Raw genomic sequence first — 21,244 nt, forward strand, 5'->3', positions numbered from 1 at the left:
TCTACCAAGTCTATGGAACAGGCTCCCCATCCATGTGAAGCAGAGTTCCTCCCTAACCCAGTTCAAGTGCAACTTGGACAATTGGATGGGAAACCGGTAATTCATCCCTGATTTGGCACCTATGTCTCTAATGCAAACAGGTAATCTGTAAATGGTTCATCTCCCCAGCCATTGCTTACACTTATCAAGGGTATCAGAACTTGTCAGAGATTTGGGATATGGGAGATGCATGGCTAGGCTTAAAAAGGCTTAGTTAAATGCCTATGAGCCTACAGTGGATATAAAACATGTACACACCCCTGTTACAATGCCAGGATTTTGTGATGCAAAAAAATGAGACCACAATAAATCATTTCAAAACTTTTTCCACCTTTAATGTGACCTATAAACCGCACAGTAAAAAAATGTACAATAAGCTGGTTGCATAAGTGTGCACACCCTTAAACTAATACTTTGTTGAAGCACCTTTTGATTTAATTACAGCATTCAGTCTTCTTGGGTGCACACCTGCCATCAATTAAAGAGACTGATTAACCCCAAATAAAGTTCAGGTATCCTAACAGAAGTTTCCTGACATTTACTCAGTTGCCTGCTACAGCAAAACCCATGGTTCGCAGAGAGCTTACAAAGCATCAAAGGGATCTCATTGCTGAAAGGTATCAGTCAGGAGAAGGGTACAAAAACATTTCCACAGCATTGGATATACCATGGAACACAGTGAAGACAGTCATCAAAAAGTGGAGAAAATATGGGACATTGCAAAGAACTGGACATCCCTCCAAAACTGATGAAAGGACTAGACGAAAACTGGTCAGGGAGGCTTCCTGGAGACCTACAGCAACACTGAAGGAGCTGCAGGAATTTTTGGCAAGTACTGGTTGTGTACTACATGTGACAACAATCTCCCGTATTCTCCATATGTGTGGACTATGGGGTAGGGTTGCAAGACAGAAGCCTTTTGTTACACAGAAAAACATCCAGGCCTGGCTAAAATTTGCAAAACAATGCATCAAGTCTCCCAAAAGCATGTGGGAAGATGTGTTCATGGTCTGATGAGACCAAGGTTGAACATTTTGGCAACAATTCCAAAAGGTAAGTTTGGGGCGTTGAAGCATGGTGGGGGCAGCATCATGCTCTGGGGTTGCTTTTCTTCAGCTGGAACTGGGGCTTTAGTCAAGGTGGAGAGAATTATGGACAGTTCCAAATACCAGTCACTTTTGGCCCAAAATCTTCAGGCGTCTGCTAAAAAGATGAAGAGGAATTTCAGCTTTGAACATGACAGTGACCCCAAGCATACATCCAAATCAACAAAAGAATGGCTTCACCAGAAGCAGATTAAAGTTCTGGAATGGCCCAACCAACCCCCAGACCTAAATCCAATAGTAAATCTGTGGGGTGACCTGAAGATGGCTGTGCACAAGAGATGCCCTCACAATCTGACAGATTTGGAGCACTTTTGCAAGGAAGAATGGCAAATATTGCCATGTCAAGATGTGCCATGCTGATAGACTCCTACCCAAGAAGACTGAATGCTGTAATTAAATCAAAAGGTGCTTCAACAAAGTATTAGTTTAAGGGTGTGCACACATATGCAACCAGCTTATTGTACGTTTTTTATTTTTTATATTTTTCCCCTAGTAGATCTGTTTGTTTTTAAATTGAATTGTACAGGTCATACATCACATTAAAGGTGGAAAAGTTTTGAAATGATTTATTGTAGTCTCATTTTTTATATATCACAAAAAAATGGCATTTTAACAGGGGTGTGTACATTTTTTATATCCACTGTACCTATGAACCTGTTTAACTTGGAGGATGCATTTGGGTTGCATAGCTAGGCTAATAAAGGTCCTAGTGGTCATTAACCTAGTATATACCTACGAACTTTGTGTCCAGTGGGCCTACCTTGTTAACATATGGGTATTATTATTATTACAACAAACTTTCAATTAACCGGCACCCATGGGGATTGGTAGATGCCGGATAACTGTAGTTTCTGGTTGCTTGAGAGTTACTATTAAAATAGTCTTGACTAATACTGTACCCTATACTATTTGTTTGGTTTGACTTGTTCTTGGGTTGGGGAGAGAGGGAATTTATTCCTATCTTCCTTTTTAAAACACTAAAAACATAAGGTATGTTTCTGTGGGGGGGCAGAAAGTGTAGCACATAAAAATTGTACTGAATTGTTTCAATTTTTTTTCTGGTTGCTTGCGTTCCAGTTAACTGAGAGTTTACTATATTATTATTGTCAGGCCAATGGGATATCCTTTAAATTGTTTAGTATTTGTTTTATTAGTGTATACATTTTTACATTTTTGATATAAATAGTTTCTCTGCCTAAATGTTTCAAAGTTGCTTTAAGATGTACATTGTCCACACACACACACACACACACACACACACACACACACACACACACTTATATAGACACACAGAAACAGACAGAATGGCGGAAAGACAGTGTCTCAGACATACAGAATCTCAGGTACATGTACACACCACACACAAACACATTAACTGTACCCAACACTTTATTAAGTGTGCATACCTCAAATGTTCTGTTGTGATCAAACAAAAGACTACATTAATAATAGCAGTAGTAATTTCATTTCAATAATGCCAGCTGCATAAAGAACAAAGCATTAGACATTTCTGCCCCTTAACACATAGAAGTATTCAGTTTTACCGTGCATGCTCACACATATCCACACCCACAAGTGCACGTCGTCGTAATTGCTACTGAAGGTACTTGTGTTGGAACGGTTTATTTATTTATTTTTCTCTGATTACTAAGCATGGCTTTGTAAGAGCCTCTGTTATCAAGTGGAAGGAAAAGGCAGGTTTTTATAACTGCTGCATTATAGCTCTTTTTTCCCACTCAGTAGATATGTCCTTCTAAGACCATTAGTTAGTGAGGGAAATGGAAAGGGAAGGTCCTTGTAAGTGCTGCTGCAGCAGTTACTTAAACTGATTTGTCCAATTTCTTAGGCACATTGCAGCAGTTAGTGAGTTAAGTGCCACAATGTACTTGTGTTGCTTTGTTCCCTTATTTGTTTGAGCTGGCCCACTGTATTCCTCAGTGACATTAACCAAGGAATAAGGTGAGGTGTGTCTTTAGACTTTAATGGATGCTTCTCTGCACATGCAAGATGACGGATCCATAAAAGTCTATGGATACACATTACACTTTCCCCAAGTTTACATCACTGAAGTCAAAGTTTAATGTTTTATTTATTTATTATTTTAAGTAACTCAACATTAGAGACAGTGGTATTTTCAAACTGTTGTTACAAGTGCAGTGGCCGAAAACATTAGCTGATGGGTTCAAAATGCTGTTCAAGATTTCATACACAACATATTGTTGTGGCAAGGTAAACTTTTGCTACTGAACAAATCACTTTAAAGTTCTGTCTTGATTTTTTTTTTCTGTTCCTCTTACAAACCATGCATTTTTAAGAACTGTGGTTAGCTAGTGGGCAGGAAATGGCAACTATGAAAAAGATTTCTGTCTCAGCAGTGAGATCTGGTGCAGAGCTAGGCACTTTACTTTTCATAGGGCTGTAATTGCTGTTTAATACCCTGCTCTGCAACATCATGCATCCAAAGGGGAATTAGTGATTGTCCAAACCTATTATCTAAATCTGGTTATCTCCCCACAATCAGTTGTTCTCCATCATAACCAACACCAGAAATTCATACTTTGACACTTGGAAGATATTTTCTATACTTTGCAGCAGAAAGCATTTGGATCCTACAATTTTCTCTGTTCCTCCAGTCCTGCACTACCTGTCTAAGCTGTTTTGTATTCTGTTAAGTTGTGCTGTTAAGCAACCTCTGCCTCACTTTGTATAGAACTGTGTTTCTTCTGACTGTGCTGTAAAAACTTTTTAAATGACATCCTATGACTGAAACTTCCCAGAAGTCCATTGTTCCTCCCTGTGACCTAAACTTTTTCACTGAGAAAATAATTTTCCACCCTTCTCTTTTTGAACATGCCAGTTCCACTCCTGTTAAATTCTTATAGTAGTCCCCCCACTTCCTAGCAGTCATGAACTCAGTCAAAAGAGTTTCAGAACAATAGGCCTTGATATTTAGGGAACCATACTTGGTTTTCCTCAAGGACATGGTGGTACTCAGAAACAATCATTCTGAAACTCTCCCTGAATCAGTCTATGCATTTGTGCTCTACGTCTTCATCTCACTTCGCAGAAGAAAGGTGAAAATATCCTGCACACAGCAAATGTGCATAGGTAGAACAAACATAACATTAGCAGAACTAAAGACATAAGACATTCTGACTAACTTTTTGACCTCTTCATGGCAGGGAAGAAGGAAGGCTCTGTATCCAAAGAAATTCTGAAAATGGCTAGCGAATTGCATCCCTTTCTGTTATGCCTACTCTTTCAGAACTCTTACTAGACAACTCACAATACACTGTCCGAGGCAGATGGCACTACTGTGGCCTTTTTTGTGAGTCTTTCAGTTCAAAGCATGTACCAAATTGTTATTTGGACTTTAGTTCACACCTTCTCCCAGATCATTATCTCACTGCTACTGTATCAAATGGCATGTTGTAGTCCACCTCCAAGATCGCTGGATGCAAGACTCAGTCCTTTCCTGCATACATTCCTGAATGGATGTACTGTAATAATGATCCATTCCTCTTTGAATGTATTATGGTAATCCTTATGATAAACATAATACAACTGTGTGAGAGCACTTGCAATAATCTCAGATGTTTTGTATACTAGCATCATTGCCACAGTAGGAGCTCCCAGTCTCCCTTTGCTTTCTTTCCGTCATAATCCTAAAGATGGTTTAGGTAGTACCTTCTTCTCTCCATTCAGGGGATTAGACTCCTTGGGATAGCCATATATTCATACAATTATTTATTTATTTAGTGTGTTTGTTTACTGGATGGATCCCTGATCAAAACTGACCAATTTCAGGCTCAGCCTGGGTTGCACTGAGACGACAGTGAAGCATAAAATAAAGTACAAAAGCTTGGAAGAGAAAAAGAAATGCAGTATAATCTTGCAGTATAATGAACTAAAATAGCACGTTGACAAAAAGGGTAAAGGTGTATACATCAGAACAAAGAGTTACTGAGGTCTCTATAAGCAGTTACAGGCTGATGACCAGGATGTGTATAGTAAGTGTGTGTGTGAAGACAGAGCAGTGATCATAACAATTTTGGACCTAGCTTAGTTTGCATATATACACCAAAGAAACAGTACAAGATAATGGTGAGCTGTAACTGAAATACAAGTAAGGAAATAATGGGGGTTCCTAAAGCTTACCACAAGGTGTACACTGTCTGTACAATTTTGAGCGAATAGACAGCAAAAGCACAGCAATAGGGCTGTTCTTGAATTCATAAAAGTTACCTCAAGGTGTGCACTACCTTATGTTAACCTTTATGACCCCCCCCCCAATATTTACATAAGAAAGATTAGTAATAGCAGTAGGTTGACAAAAAGAGTAGAGAGGGTTTTGGTTAAGCATTTTTACATATTTACAAGCACGTAAAGTAGTCTTAATGTTTTTGGGGATTCTTCCCTTTGCTTTGTGGAAGGTGTTGCTACTATATTTTGTGTCTATGTGTCTGAGTGTGTGTGTGCATGTGTGCTTTGTGCTGTAGGAGTTAGCTTAGATGGTATTCTTTTCCTGTCTCTTCCTCAAGCATTCTTGATATCCCACTCTGCTAGCTGCGGAGGGTACAGGTACATTTGTTGAGGACTGGCTGCTCCAGAAAAGTAGGTAAAGGTGGCACAGGTAGTTGCTTGCTGATATCCTTGGTGGAGTAAGTTATCTGTCAGCTGCTGTAGGGATGTTGTACTGCTCTTGAACTCTTGCTGGAGACTGATGTCTACTGCAGCTGTGTCCCATTCATCCATGAATGTATTTCAGCAATGATCCTATTAATTGAGCATTTATGGTTATGATGTACTTTTTGTACCACTTCGGCATCATTCCATAAGTTATTATGCTGTACAGTGTAATGTATGCAAATAGTTTCGAACCTGCCCCTTTTTGTAGTATTAGTGTCTAGTTTTAGGATCATTTTATGTTCATAGGGTTAGTAGATTAGTACTAGCTCTACTAACTGCCCTGCCATTTTAAGCCTAGCCAATTATCCCATGTGAGACTCAAACTCTGCACCTTGTGTTTGTAAGTCAAACACCTTAACCATTAGGCCACTCTCCCAACCCAAATAAATTCCCACTGTCAGTCTCGAACCCAGGACCTTGGTAACATTAGTCCGTATGACCTACCACTAAGCCATGCCTGTGGCCTTGTATTTACCAGGTATATGTTGTAGCTTAAAAATTGACATTCAAACACAACTTGATCAGATAATGCATTAAAAATGCATCATTTATTCCCAAATAACATTACCCCAGAAGTAACCTGTATCAACAGAAATCAATAAAAGAGAATTTAAGTAGTTCTCATGAGCAAGACATTTTGCCTTGTTCTCTCTTTTTTTTTTTTTTTTTTTCCTTTTCTTTTATCCAGTTTATTGTTTTAGTGTGCTACTGTCGTGAAGTTTTTGGAGGAATTATATGCTTAGTTAAAGAAAAGCAGAATTATGCATTTTATTTTTGGTTTAAAAAGTTTCAATGTCTTCCCTTCAATTCCTTTTCAGACATGGGTTCCTGTATCAGCAGAAGACCGTTTAAAGAACACTGTCCTAGAGTCAGAGGGGGGTCGCAGAATCAGGAGTTCAAGTGTCCCTTCTCCAGAAAGCCATCCCAGTGCCCTCAAGGGCTTATTTCACTGCTCTACTCTGGAGGCAGTCCAGAGTTAACTGTGTTCACCTGGAATTATGGTTGCCATTATGCAAGACAGCTAGGTGAAGAGCATCATGTCCAGAGCTATACTTTTCCTTTCATATCAGCTCCCAAACAGTTATCCTAGCCTCTCCCAGATATGCCACCCAACAAAAGGAAGCATTGGTACAGTAGTTTTACCAGATCCTTCAAACAATAGCCATCCCAGAGGTCCTGCCAGACCAGAGAGGTTTCACTGTTTATTCTAGATTCTTTTTAATTCCTAAGAAAATAGAGGATCTCAGACTTATTTTAGATTTAAGCAGCCAAAACATCTATGTCAAATAGATAAAGTTTCAGGATGGTCGTAGTGCAGTCAGCCTTCCATGTGCACAATAGAAATGGATTTGCCCTTTAGACCTTCAGGATGCTTATCTCCATGTAAAGATTGCCAAGCCATCCAGGAGGAAACTCCACATCCAGCTCTGAGACAATCACTCCCAGTTCCAGTCCTTCTCTTCTGCCTCACCACAGCCCCCCAGGTGGTCACCAAGTGTGAGGCAGTAGTCACATCTCATCTCAGGCTGAAAGGGATCCACTTCTTCCCATACTTCGATGATTGGCTCCTTGCCACCATGAGAAAGGACTTCCTTACCAATGCAAGAGACTGATTGCTTCATTTCTCTCTGTCCTTGGACATCTCTGTAAATCTCAAAGTCCAAGCCAGAACCCACTCAAACTATAGAATTCATTGGATGCCATGTTTCTTTTTCAGTCTTTTGCAGGTGACTGGTCCTCTAGCTTCTCTGGCCTTGCAGGCTGTAGGTATGATGAGAGCCTCTATTACTCCACTTTCTCAACCCAGATTTCACATGAGAGTTTTACAGTGGATCTTCTGCATCCAGTGGTTCTATCATCTACTCCCTGTCAATTTTCCCATTCTTCTTCTTATGCCAGTCTACGGTTAACATCTGATTTGGTAGATACAGTCACCCTCAGTCCAAACAGGATGACCATTTATAGTACCCCTTTCCTTGGCCACTGATACTATGGATGGCCTCCTATCTTGTTGGGGGAGAGGACAGTCCAAGGGATGTGGTGCCAGCAAGAGGCTCATTTTCACATCAACATTCAGGAGATGAGGGCATTCCTCCTAGCATTGCAGGATGTATAGGACTTCCTTTCCCAGGGTGTGATTTTAGCCTACTGGAACAACATCACAGTGGTGTGATACATCAACAATCAAGGGGAACCTGAATGGTACTCACTCTGTATGTGAGTGTGGCAATGAGCAATGTTTTCTTAGCACTTTCTAATCACAATGCACATTCTGTACTACACCAGTCTTCTAAAGGACAATCTCAGCCATTGCATTTTGATAGCTCAAGATTTTCCAGTGCTGGGGCCAACCTTACTGCAGCATCTTTGCATTCTAGATGAATACCAAATGCAGCAGTTTTTGCCCTAATCCCTCCATGGGGACAGATATCCTGGCAAGCTCTGGCAATTCTTGACCACCTTCCCATTCCTCTCATGACAAAGCTCTTGCAGAAAGCATGGCCGTGCAATGCCTCAGTTATCCTCATTGTCCCCTGTTGGCTCAGGCAGATTTGGTTACCTGTGCTGTGGCCTCACCTCAAGAAACAGCCCTGGCTGTTAGATTATTTCCCTATCTGTTTTCTCACCCATCTTCAACTCTATTTTTGGCCAGTGATTCTTCCAGGTTAGTTCAAATCTGATCAACCTCACAAAAAGAACACTACTAGAAAGATTTATAAGAGAAAATAGCAAATATTTTCATTGTTGGCAATATGTCATGATAGACTCCTCCTCTGCTCCCCTTCCTTTGATCCTTCAGTTTCTAGCAACCTTGTTTGATTCTGGCTGTAGTTACTTTACTGCCAAGGTTCATATGGCAGCCATATCTAATTTTCACTAAGGCTTCAATTCCACATCCTTAGCTTCCCAAAAAATTTGCAAAGGTTTCCAAAGGCGAATTCCCTCCCGATCAAAGACCCTTCTTCACCATGGGATCTTACTCATGTGCTAGGGGCTGTTAACCAAGCTCCCTTTGACCCTGCCTCTTCTTGAAATCTAAAATAGCTCCTCAAGAAAACCTTATTTGTGGTCGCTTTAACTTCACCCAGGAGGATTTCAGAATTACATGCTCTGTCTTGAACCCCTTATTTGGTATTTCAGAAAGACTGCCTCTCAAACCTAATCCCCCTTTCTTGCCTAAGGTGACATCTCAATCAGCACTGAATCAAATTGTATACCTTTCTGTAGTTTTTCCTAATCACTCTAATAGAGAAGAGCGTTTCTACTTCATACACTGGATCTTCATAGACATTTTCAGTTTTACCTACACCATACTAAAATGTCTCTGCAAAGACAACCATTTCTTTGTCTCTTTCTCTGCATTCCTGTGTTGCAAGGTTACAAAGATTACTGTATCTGGATGGGATGGCTTTCAGATTGCATAACATATCTATTCCATAAAAAAAAGTTCCTGTAGAACTCTACAAGGTCCATAATGACTTCCATGGCATTCAAAAATTCCTCAGCTGATGACATTTGTGCTTTAACATTGCATACCTTCATGAAGCTCTACAAAACTGAACATGATATCTGGGTCCAAATCTTCCTTTGCTTCCACCATCCTCAAGGGTTTTCTGTCTTGATGCCACCAGGAAATGCAAGTAGCTGTTGATTCTGTCCCAATATTTGAGGTGAACAGAGGGAGTAACATAATATACAGAAGTTATGCACTTACAATATTGCTGGATTTTCATTGTCCCACTCCATCCATCTCAACATCCCACCCTCCTCCTCTCTCCAAATTGTTACTTCCCGGATTTTCAATAGTCCTGGTAGATTAAAGCCCAAAGCCTATTCTTCAGTGCATCTTAAATATCCCTTCTTCAGTATCTCTAGACAAACTCAGTCTGAGAGGTTGAGAGGACACAGATACATGATGAGAGAAGGGAGGAACTTGAGCATTGGAGCAAGCATATTTAGCTGAAGATGTAGCTGGGCTTGAATGTGCTGTGAGAGTGCATCATCCAAAAGTCGAGATGTACAGAGTGGGAAAACGAAGATCTGCTGTTATGGTAAGTACATAACTTCCATTTATATCAACATTTCCTAGCCTGTCAGCTATTGTGGATGTATCCTGCTAATCACATGACTTAAAGTAACATTTTCTTACCTAAACACTGAGCCCACCCATCAGTTTCATTACTTTGAATCACACAGACACATCTTTGTACGTATCTATATCTGTATTTTTTCTGTAAGATGAAACTAGCAGGTGTCACTGTGATAACACAGTCCTGATAGGAAGCAGAGCATTGGAGAAATACTGTTGACGCTGTCAGTCTGTAATCTGTAAACTGGTCAGATATGGCAGCTTTTTTTCTCATCTTGCTTAAGACTGGAGTGTTAGAAGGAAGACAGGTCAGTATTTCTTTCTCAATGTTCTGCCACCCTTCTTAAAGGCTGGAGCTACATCAGAACTTTTTTCCAACAGTCAGACGGAGTATTATTTAGGAGAAATATAAGGAATATTTACTTTATAAACAGGAACTCATTCACAGCAGTAGGATATGTGAATTTCTGGGCGCATCCTTTTTGTCCTTATGACTTTGTATGAAGACATTTAAAAAAGTGAGTACTTCAAATGCATTTCTGGTATATAAATAGAAAGCTTTTCTTCTTTTGGTGATAGAGTCAACATTGCAATTCTCAGGTGTATAATTGCACTTCTCCTAATTTTGAGACTATTATTGCAAATGTGTGGGATGTACTTAGTCCAAAGTTGGAGTATATCAAAGTATTCTGCCATTGCAAAGTGCAGTAAACTCAAATGGCAGTATGTGTCTTCATTGGAGGCATTGGGGTGCAACCTCTAATGAGAGAGGAGGGGGGATTTGCCTCCCCCCTTAAAAATGCTTTAAAAGTGTAATGGTGAATTTCATAATTTGCTGTTTAAACTGCAGATTGGTTTATTTTTTTCTGTTGTGGAACTTTTAGTACTGAGCCTCTCACCTGTGATATGGAGTTGGAAGATATTGATGAACAGTAACCCTGTGCAATTATATATACTCTTATTTACTCATTAGCATAATCCGTTGGTAGTGTGTATTGCTACAACTATCCATTAAAATTATAAGACCAAACAGTGATGCTCTTTAAGTGCACATTTTCTATGTGATTTATAGGTACAGCAAATAAATTATGTTACCCTCTTCTACGATTCCAAAGTTTGAATTGTGTGATTTGCCACAGTTGATGTCATAAGTAGTACATTCATAACTTTGAAGAGGTGCAAGTTAGAATAAAGCAAGCAGTAATGCCCTCTTTTTTTTAATTTCTCCAAGTCTTTTGAGATTCAAATCCATGATGGGAATGGACCCCATTCCTAAGTCAAAGTATTAAAGTTCATGAAATTAGTATTGTTTCAATCTTTGATGTCAGTCAGAAGTGCTTTTCGCAGCACCTGCAATGTGCCCAGTAATGACTCCTTCTGCAATTTATACGGAGTTACATGTATTGGTAACATATCTAAATACGACTCTAGATTAGGGTGGGTGTTATAATGGAAAGAAAGGCTAACCTGAAGTGTTGTGTGACCCAACTCTGCAGGAAGAGGGCCTGTATAATCACGGAAGTGGCATTATTCCCATTCTAACACTTACCCACCCTGGAGAGCAGTACTGGGTTTAGGTAATGGTCTGTCTATTAAATTGTTCCTTATTCGTTGTTTTATTAGTATATACATTTTTATATTATTGATGTAAAGTAGTCCCTCCTCCTAATGTTTGAAAGTTGCTGTAGCATATTTAATTGTTGTTAATGAAAGTATTTTACATCCAAAATATAAATCATTTAAATAATTAATGTCAACACACACCCACGGAAAGTCACACAAATATGCATACAGCGGTACAGACAAACACACACACACACACAGCTATACAAAGAAACAAACACACACACCTGCCCAGCAATTACAACCACTTTCTAATACTCTTCACTTGTCATTGTGATCAAATGAATGAAAAAAATCATACGGTGCAAGGCATTGCACCCCTCCCAACTGTCCCTGACTTTGCAAGATGTTCCTGATCTTGGAGAATATTCCTGATTTGCTTCATAGTCTTGCTTCCATTCTCAAGAAAAGTTATTTTCGGGTAAATCATTAAGGATTACTGTCAATCAATAAAGCTAGATATTAGAATTTCTTCTTATTGTTCAGATAATGCATGTTGATAAAAAAGCCTGTTGCTTTACATCACATCCAAATTTGTATGATTTACTGTTAACAATGTAAAGAAGTTTGAAATGTATACATTCTTCCTTTCTCTTGCTCAATCACTCTGTCACTCTCTCTTTCACAAATGCAGACACACAAAAACACTTTAACTCCTCCTTTCACAATTGTATTACATTTTTCTACTTCACTAAACGGCTTTTTAAACCATTCTTAGGGGTGGCAAAAACTGTAAGACCTTGTTAATGCTTTTGTAGTTACTTTTGCTAGTTGAGTATTTTTTCCTTTTTATTCACCTTTTGGTTTTATTCCACGCTTGGTAAACAGCAAGGAGTTTAGCGGGAGTAAAAATGGCATCTGTTTGAGTTGTTTCAGTCCCTGCTTCACTGCAACTTATTATGCTGCCCTGAAGTGGCAGGCGTTTCTTATCAGGCAACATCTATACATTAGCAACCTGTTGGAGAACATTCGTTCTCTAACAGTGTGATGATGTACATTTAGTTCATTATCTAAAGCAAGTAAATACCAACTTCCCAGAAGTGTTCTGATTTGTCACGCAGTGCTACGAAAAAAAAAAGGACAGTATTTAAAAGGTCTTATCTAAATATTAATAGCATTCCTTTTATCTTTTTTTTCTAGAACTTTAATTAAAAATGACTTCTTTCCCAACAAAATGGATGAACCTAGGGACAGTACTTATCCTACCTAGGTAATTGCCTCAGAGCTGAAAATGTATTAAACCTCACATGTAAAACAAGACAGAACTTTCAATAGTTTGTATACCAAAAAAAAAAAAAAAAAAAAACTTCTGCTAGCTAATAATAAATACAATTGTTTCATATCAAATGTCTACTGGTGCCAGGTGAGAAATGATTAACCTTTGCAGATTTACAGAAGCACTAGTTAAATGAGGTCATAAGAGTGGTTGCCCGGAATTTTCTTCTGAGGTTTGTACTCCCATCCGATGCATCAGAGGAGGTAAATTACTAGTCCAAAATGCAGTAAATGAAGTGCTTTTGGTTATTGTTTCAATTTTCTGCCACATGGGTAGAGTTTATCTAAGTTGATGTGCAGTGCATATTGTCAGCAAGCAGTTCTGCTAAATGAAAAGCTGTCTAGAAAACCTTACTTTTCTGTTGGTATGAGATAATTTGCATATAGTGTGAGATCCAACCGTAACAGTACTTTCAAAGGTGTGTAACAAATGACCCCCTAAGTGCTGTTACAGTTGAGTATAAGGGAAGGGACGTTTCTTTGGTCCCTGAAAATCATTCCTGCTATGCCCACTGAAGTTTATAGAACTTAGTTTCTAAGTAACTTATCTAAATTAGGGCATTATTTAAAAACTGTCTCTGACTTTTTCCTTACTTGATGTCTATGTGACAACACTTGCAGAGCGCTTTACTGGCTTTCAAAGCAGGTAAAACACATCACTTATTTTTTTTCTTTTGTAACTAATAGTACATGGAATGGATAAGGTCCCATGCCCTTCACTGATCATAACCAATTATTATTTGTTCTTCACATGGATGCCAAGATTCACCTCAAAAGCAAATTGCTTTTGAGATAAATGTCTTGGCATGCATGTCTCAAACACATGTTTAGAAGTAGAGACCCGATCATGACTGTGTATTTTATATGCCAGTGTTTCTTTTGTTTTCTTTTTAAGTTATTCAAAACTCATGGAATTCAGACAATGTCTTTGTTGATCAGTGTGATAAACTGACATAATTTATGTTATTTTTTCCATTACAAGCTGTACATTATAATTTGCATGTTTTGTAAACCTATCCAGTGTGTAATAGTCATGTGTGAAACAGTGTATGAATGGATTCTTTTTTCATTTTTTTAAGTTGGACAAAACAGTAAATTAGTTGACTTGAAGCTGAAAAGACTTCTGGAAGCTCAGCCACAAGTGGCCAGTTCCCTGTCCAGTGCTGCACAGAAAGCCATGGTCGATGGTCCTGAACACGAACCTAAGGTGATCTTTTACATCATATTTATTTAAAAAATTAATTAATTAATACATATTAGAGAAAACCCTTTTCTGTCTGGCATTTCATCACTTTGTTTATATTTCTGTCACCCCCTCAGGCAGGTGCACATGGCCCTTTTGTTTAGAAGTTTTGCTATTTTTATTTTATTTGTACTTTATTTTTCTGCCTGCGTAAGTGTCAGCGTAAAGACGGGGCAGTTTTTGGATTTAAACAGTAAGTAAAGAAGTGAAAATCATGACACTGTTATCTTCCATACTTCATGCTGTTGCAGTGGTCAATTAGAGTATAACAATGCAAGCACAACTGAGCCAGGCCACAAGAGGATTCTTTTTGTTTTCTTTCTGCATCGAATCCCGCCTACCCAATTTTGTGTTTTGTTATGTACACAAGCATGACACTACAATAGTTGTCCATTGCTGTGCGGAGTGTAAACCATTGAAAATAGCCACATGATGCCAAAAGGCTAAGCCTTAAGCCATTTACATTATCCATTTAGACAAGTGGAACTGTTTGCAATTTGAAGATCAGACTGCTGATGGGCATAGTAGTGAATAAATATGGTTCTAGACATATATGTTCTAACATTCCTTAAGGCTTGACCATTGCTGGATGATGACTGCTGCTGATTCAGTGACTTACATATAAGTATGCATGCATCTATGTTCTAGTGACTGTCTTTATAACTCTTATGCAAAGGAATGAAACAGAATGCATCCTTGGCTTTCTGTTTTCACCTTTTGAAATAGTCTGTAGGTCTTCTGTTGTTGCTGGGATGCTATTTTTGCTTTATATCACCAATGACATTTACAGCCTTCCTATCATTCATCTGGGAAGAGGGTGTTTCTAGGAAATGTGGTGATGTGAGTAGAGAGAATGAAGTCTCTGTTTCCTAGCTCCACAGCATCACGATGTGCAGCAAAGTGCAACATAAAAAATTAATTGCATAACTATTTTTTCATGTAATTTTCTTTTCTTTTCAATCCTCCTCTCAGCCTGACCTGCTTAGTCTTCTGGCTGTTCCCCCAGTTTCTGTATCTGCATATCCTGTATCTCCCAGTTACTGCTTACCTGGCTATTAGAGCATAATCTTATCTCTAGATGTGCCCCTGACTACTCAGAGTCGATCTTCATTAGGTATTTGTATTGTCCAGGACTGGGATGTTGTGTAGAGATATGGGATGTGGTACCAGGAGTCTTTATGTGCATGGAGCTGGTCAGTATCCCAAGTGTGAGGCAGTGCAGTGTGCAGTGTCATTATGACATCCTACCAAATCTCTCCATTAAGAAGGCCAGTTGCAAGGTTCCTGGTCTCTACCAGAGGTCGCATAGGCAGCAGTTTGCCATGAACTACTTCCCCATCAGGTAGGAAAACTGGCTACCAGCCTCTGCATCCTGATCCCCCCAAACACAGACACACACTTTCACAGACTCATGTTACTGCTAGAATAGATGCATACCCTCTGTCTGTGATTTATGTTTAGTGTTATTTTTCACAAAGCTGTAATGAGTACTTGCAGCTATTGAAGTACTACTAATTTAATGTGGAGTACACATCATTTAAGTCCAAGAGGAGGAAGGGGAATTTAGGGATCACCTGTTTCTTTGTCATAGACTGTTAAGTGTGCAGTCCAAGTACAGGCTGCTAAGTTGTTGCATTTAAGTACATTTGAATGTTAGTGGATTATTAATTCCTTTCCAAGGGGCACATGGTGTGTGGTTTCACTTTTTGCCAGTTTATATTCAGTGCAGGTTAACAAGTCTTTAGCCTTATGCTGGGCATGCTAACTGCATTCCTTGCATACATTTCAAGTATAAGTGTACAGTAATTTTGAAGAAAACATCAAATCTTCCTAAAAGAGTACAAACTTCTCTTTCCCAGTGTCTCATGTTGAGCTTGTCATCATCTTTACATATTTTACGTGCAAACTGGATTACTGCTGGGCCTTCATCATTTGCTTCTGAATACAGACAGCTGCTTTCATTTTATTTATTTATTAGCTTCACATTTGTTAACCATGTTAGTCCAACTGAGTTTGCAAACAAACCCATTTTCAGTGGAGACCTGAGTGGAAAAGCTCCAGCAAACATAAGTAAAGATAAAGTGACAATATACAAGTATTAAATAATCACAGCACAGAAAAATTGTAAAAAAGAAAAGGTTATTAACTGTTTGCATTGCACTGATAGTAAGCAACCCATTTTCGGTGGAGACCCAAGGGGAAAGAGCCCCAGCAAACATAAGCAAAGATAAACATACAGGACAAAAACTATTAAAAATAACAATGCAAATACGAAATTAATTATAAAGAGAAAAACAGAAAAAAATATTAACATTAAGGGTTGCATTGATAACAGTGGTCTAAATTTACTACATATAAAAGTAAAAACAAAAGGATAATCGGTGTTCAAAAGAAGGAAGAATGTACAGACATTGATAGGAAGTAGGGGAAAAATAGTGTGGAGAATGGGGGCGAAGGAGGGGGCTATAGTATTAGAGCTGAGGGTTTAGGAGGTTAGTTTAAGCAGAAGTTACTAACAGAGAAAGAAAGGAGATGCAAACAGGTTATACAGTAGGACAGACTAAGACTACATGTGGTCAAGGCAACAGCATAATTTCAAGTTTATTAGGTGGGATTTAAGCTCCTTTTTAAAACACGGAACAGAAAGATTGGATGTGGAGAGGGAGTTTGTTCCAATTTAGTGAGATAGAGTGTTAGTAGTTTGCCAATTTTGAGGATATTGTTTATTAAGTCTCCTAATCTTCCCCTTAACATTACTGCTCATGTTTTGAATGCAATATTTGTGTTATGAACATTATCTTTTGTCCATATACAGCAGTAAGCATTACATTTCTGGTTCTTAATATTGTGTTATATGTTAAAATTAAATTTCTCCTGCTTTGTCTGCAGTTAGTGTGGTCCTTCAGTAAACATCATACAGTGAACACAAATACATCAAAACAGTGTATAAAACTATTTATTTTTTATTTAAAGTCAGAACTCACCACTGAAACAACTGCTGGACTGTTATACACTTCTTTCCATAGTGCAGTTCTCATCTCATAAACATTGCACTGTCACAATGAGCAGCATTTTAATGCCACTCCCAGAAGTACAAGTTCTTAAGTTTTTGAAAGCTTGCAAAGAAAACACCTATTTTTATGTATTTATGCAAAAAAAATAGTTTTAACTGGTCTCTGAGCATTCTGAAACTAGAATGTATACTCTACAGCTTGCAGCCCCTGTCTGGCACTTTTCCTAGGCATAAACATGTTTTACACAAGATCTTCAATTAAAGGCTGTTTTCATTCTGTATACAAAAAAGGGACTTAATGGCAGAGAGGCGCCTCCTCTTTAATTATCCTTTATTTGATTGACTTTTGGTACCTTTGATGTCCAAAATAACAATGAATTGAAATCTTGGTTTAGAGGGCTGTACCCCTTTCTCTTCTCTGCAGATGTGGCAGGGGGCTTTACCCCCACAACCTACAGTTTATGTATATAAACATCAGGTTGCAAAAAATATTGACCAAATGTGAGCTGAATGTCTGGTCACGTATTCAAGAAAAATACTGTTGTAAGTGAAGTTGAAAATGTTTAAGAAAATAGTAAACAAATGACAGAGGTGTTACATACAAAGATCAAGTACTTTAAAATAGGTAAGTAAAATGTCCTGTGCAGAACACCTCAAGGTCTTATCCCTGTATTCTGTCTCCTAGAGGCTGTTGAGGGAAGATCTATGTCTGGCATAAATTGTTGATGACCTCCATAATATCAACAAAACAAACACACCGGAATTACCCATTCTAAAGATTTAAACCTTACCTGTAATATAAATAGGACCTGCTTGAGAGACAGGTATGTGACCCAGAGACTACCCGTCTCTGGGACAGGCTCCCCATTCATGTGAAGCAGAGCTCCTCCCTAACCCAATTCAAGTGTAATTTGGACAATTGGTTGGGGAACAGGAAGTCTATCCCTGGCTTGGCACCTATGTTTTTAATGAACACAGGCAACCTGTGAATGGTTCATGCCCCAGGTCCCTGCTTGTAAATGCTTCATCTCCCTACTCCCTGCTTAGACTTATCAGGGGTGCCAGAATTTGTCGGAGATTTAGGGTGCATGGCTAGGCTTAAAAAGGCCCTTGTGTTCATTAGCCTAGTAAACACCTATGAACCTATTAAGTTACAGTAGAGAAAAGGCAAAACTGAGTCACTAAAACAGTTGCTTGAATTTCTTCAGTGTTACATTAACTTGCCAAAACAGATCTCACTGGCATCGTATTCTTGGTTTTGTATGTGCGAGTATGTATGCATAATGTAAAATTGTAGAAAAATCTGGTAATGTCATCTTTTTTTACAGGTACCTTTTTGTGTTGTATTCAACAACAAGCTGTGATGTTGTGGCAGAACACTGTGACTTCACTTTAGGAAATGCAGAAGATACAGATGACATAGACAAGGGCAAAAAATTATTTCCCTTCGTGTATCTTCAAACAGGAGACTTCTTATCCAGGTCTTACTTGAGGCTGTCTGTCAAGGTTTGTCAAAACACTGCATGGAAAATGAGGAAAGAACTTAGCCCAAATGACGTGACAGCACTGTGTTGCAGAATTTTTCCCCTTCTGTCCTGTTCTGTGTCAGTTGGTTGTGCCAATTCAGTCCATGACTGCTTGTAGAAGTGTATCAGCACAGAGTCAAGTACCTTTTAAATTTCGATATTTGAGTTGGCCCATGTTGCTTCCATCATCTAACTTTCTTCTTTGTCAGTCTGTGCATGCTGGCTTACTTTGCTCAGGCTATAAAACCCTTCAACTGGATTGCAGCCTGTTCTGTATTTCAGTGAATGGTACTGTGGATAACTTTGCCCTGCAAATATGCATGCCTTCTGACATTCTGGCGAGAAAGCATAGAGCATTTTTGTTTTTCTTTTTCACCTGCTAATTGCTGCTAACTTCAAGGTCTTTTCTGCCCATATTTCCCTTCTTCAGTATGCCGTTCCTTTGTAGCTCCCCTGCGTCTCCCACACCTGGACTGTCTCCCTTCCAGGAGAGGAGCTGTTTGTGGAGTCCTCTTTCTCCATGTCATGTTCACTGGGTGAGAGACTTACCAGGCCAACTGAGTTGGACAGAGGAAGCAGGTACTGTCATACTGCAATTCATGGGGTTTTTAATAGACCTACATGTCCCCTTCCTTGTACTGGAATCAGAATGCTGCCTAGGTAATAAGGAACTCCTTCTGAATGTTATAGCTTGTTGTTGAATACAAACTCCCAGGGTTGGGAAGTTGGTATAATAAGGATGTTTGCTTTACAAGCACGAGATACAGGGTTTGGTACTCACCTTTGGAGGGAATGTTAGCTAGGCTTAAAATGGCCCAATAGGACAATTAGCCTAGCACTTACCTATGAACCTATGAATGCATGCTTATCCCTGGCACATAGGGCAGTTATTCCTCCTCAGACGTTCACACCTTCCCAGCCCAGCATCATCACTCTGGTCTCCAGCCTCCACAACAGCTGCACTAGAGAGATTTCCAGTACTATCCTCCCACTCCCATCCATGATAGCCACGCCCATCCTTCCTGCCTGGACCATCAAACACCTGAGGCCACTACTCAGACTTGGGTCACCTGGCTTTAGTCAGGGTTTTATCCCTGTCCTCCCCAGGCAAGACATATACAGTGTTTTAGTACCATTTCATCTCTCCCTCTAATTATCTCTGAACACTGTTAAGTGTAACCTAAAATAACGGAGCATTTTTTTTCTAGCACCTTTATTAAATTATCACTTGTGGTACAGGCGAATTTACCTTCATATAAATGTAATCACACTATAATTAACATAAAAATTTTACTTCACATATATTACAATATATTATATAACCTAAGCAACATTACATAAATTATTCAATTCTTGCCTTTTTTTAAACAGGAAACATCTTTATTAAACTATTACTTAGTAAAATAACGGAGCATTTTAATACAACTGATGCATATTAAGCTTCTGTAATGCTGTAGTGAGTTAAGAAGTTGTACGGAAGGACAACTTTTAAGTGGGTTATTGTTAGTTTTGAGAAATAAGGTTTTTTTTCTCTTCATCCCTGGTTGGCAACCAAGCTTCTTGCTCTACCATTTGGTCTCTTCACTTCCCCCAGTGATGAGAGCCCTATGGCCCATTCCTTATTGCAAGGGACAGGGCCATGTTTTGGAGGTGGTGCTGTCATCCATCTTCAGGAAACAGGGCATTACTTACACGGCCATAGCAGTTAGCCCCTGCATGCCTGCTTAAGTGGATGTAAGCAAGGAGTGAGGCTCCCACTTCTATGGGATGCATTCCTTCAGTGGCCTTGCTGACTTGAAGGCAAAGCACCTCTAGTGAACCTTGTTCTCCATCAGGGATTCTAGACAGAGAGTGCATCCATGACATAACTCTGTCAACCCCTCATCTCCTCCCCAGACTGGTAAGCAGGCCCCACCATTATCATTCCTGTCTTTTCCCCTGCCATCACCACCAGTGCTTGGGTTGCAAATTAAACTGAGTCAGCTGGGTTATTCTCAGGGTTTTGTCTATCTGTAAAAAAATAGCTGGCTTCACTATCCCCCCGAAACCTCTCAGACATGTCCAACTATCCCAAATTGTGACCAGAACTCAGAACTGTTTCTACAAATGCAAATGCTAAAATAGCAGACATATCACATAAACTTGCTTGGAACCATTTTTCTTTCTCTAGGCAAAACCTCTGCATATCAACCTCACTGCTATCTTGGTTCACCTGTGTTTCTTATGACTGCCTGACTACCTCAGATAGTCTCATTCACTAGGCTAATATACATTGCTGATATAGTGTATGTACGACTTATTTAATTGTCTTATACTCAGATCGGTTGCACATGTTTTGGCTTTATGTGTCTTCCTAATTGTGTTGTACCATTTTTTTTGGTGACCTCTTCTGATTTATTCCTAAAGCTATAGTCCAATATTTTATATGCCCTGCTAATTATTCCTTTTCTAACAGTAACTTCTGTTCTAGATTCAGCTGAAAACTCTACCAGATCAGGTATTTCACTTAGGATTTTCCTATCCTTTATTTTTTGCCTGTGCTCTGATATCAATCCCTGATAGGCAAGGTAGTCTCTAACCTGCAGTTCAAATGTCTTCTTCACATCTTCCAATTCTATTACCTTTCCCTCTCTGGTTATT

General features: G+C 39.1%; 1 protein-coding gene across 4 annotated transcripts in view; it reads left to right on the top strand.

Moving 5' to 3' along the window:
- EHBP1 (EH domain binding protein 1) overlaps window positions 1-21,244 on the top strand; it is a 3,513,379-nt gene that overhangs the window by 3,082,511 nt on the left and 409,624 nt on the right. For all 4 annotated transcript variants that reach the window (XM_044055510.1, XM_044055511.1, XM_044055512.1 and 1 more), the window contains one exon: window positions 13,902-14,029. In XM_044055510.1, the coding sequence (XP_043911445.1) occupies window positions 13,902-14,029 (128 nt within the window). The remainder of the gene's footprint in view (window positions 1-13,901; window positions 14,030-21,244) is intronic.

This window comes from Protopterus annectens, chromosome 1.part2 (assembly GCF_019279795.1).
Source record: "Protopterus annectens isolate FY-2018-M chromosome 1.part2, PAN1.0, whole genome shotgun sequence".
Classification (NCBI taxonomy): Eukaryota; Metazoa; Chordata; order Ceratodontiformes; family Protopteridae; genus Protopterus; species Protopterus annectens.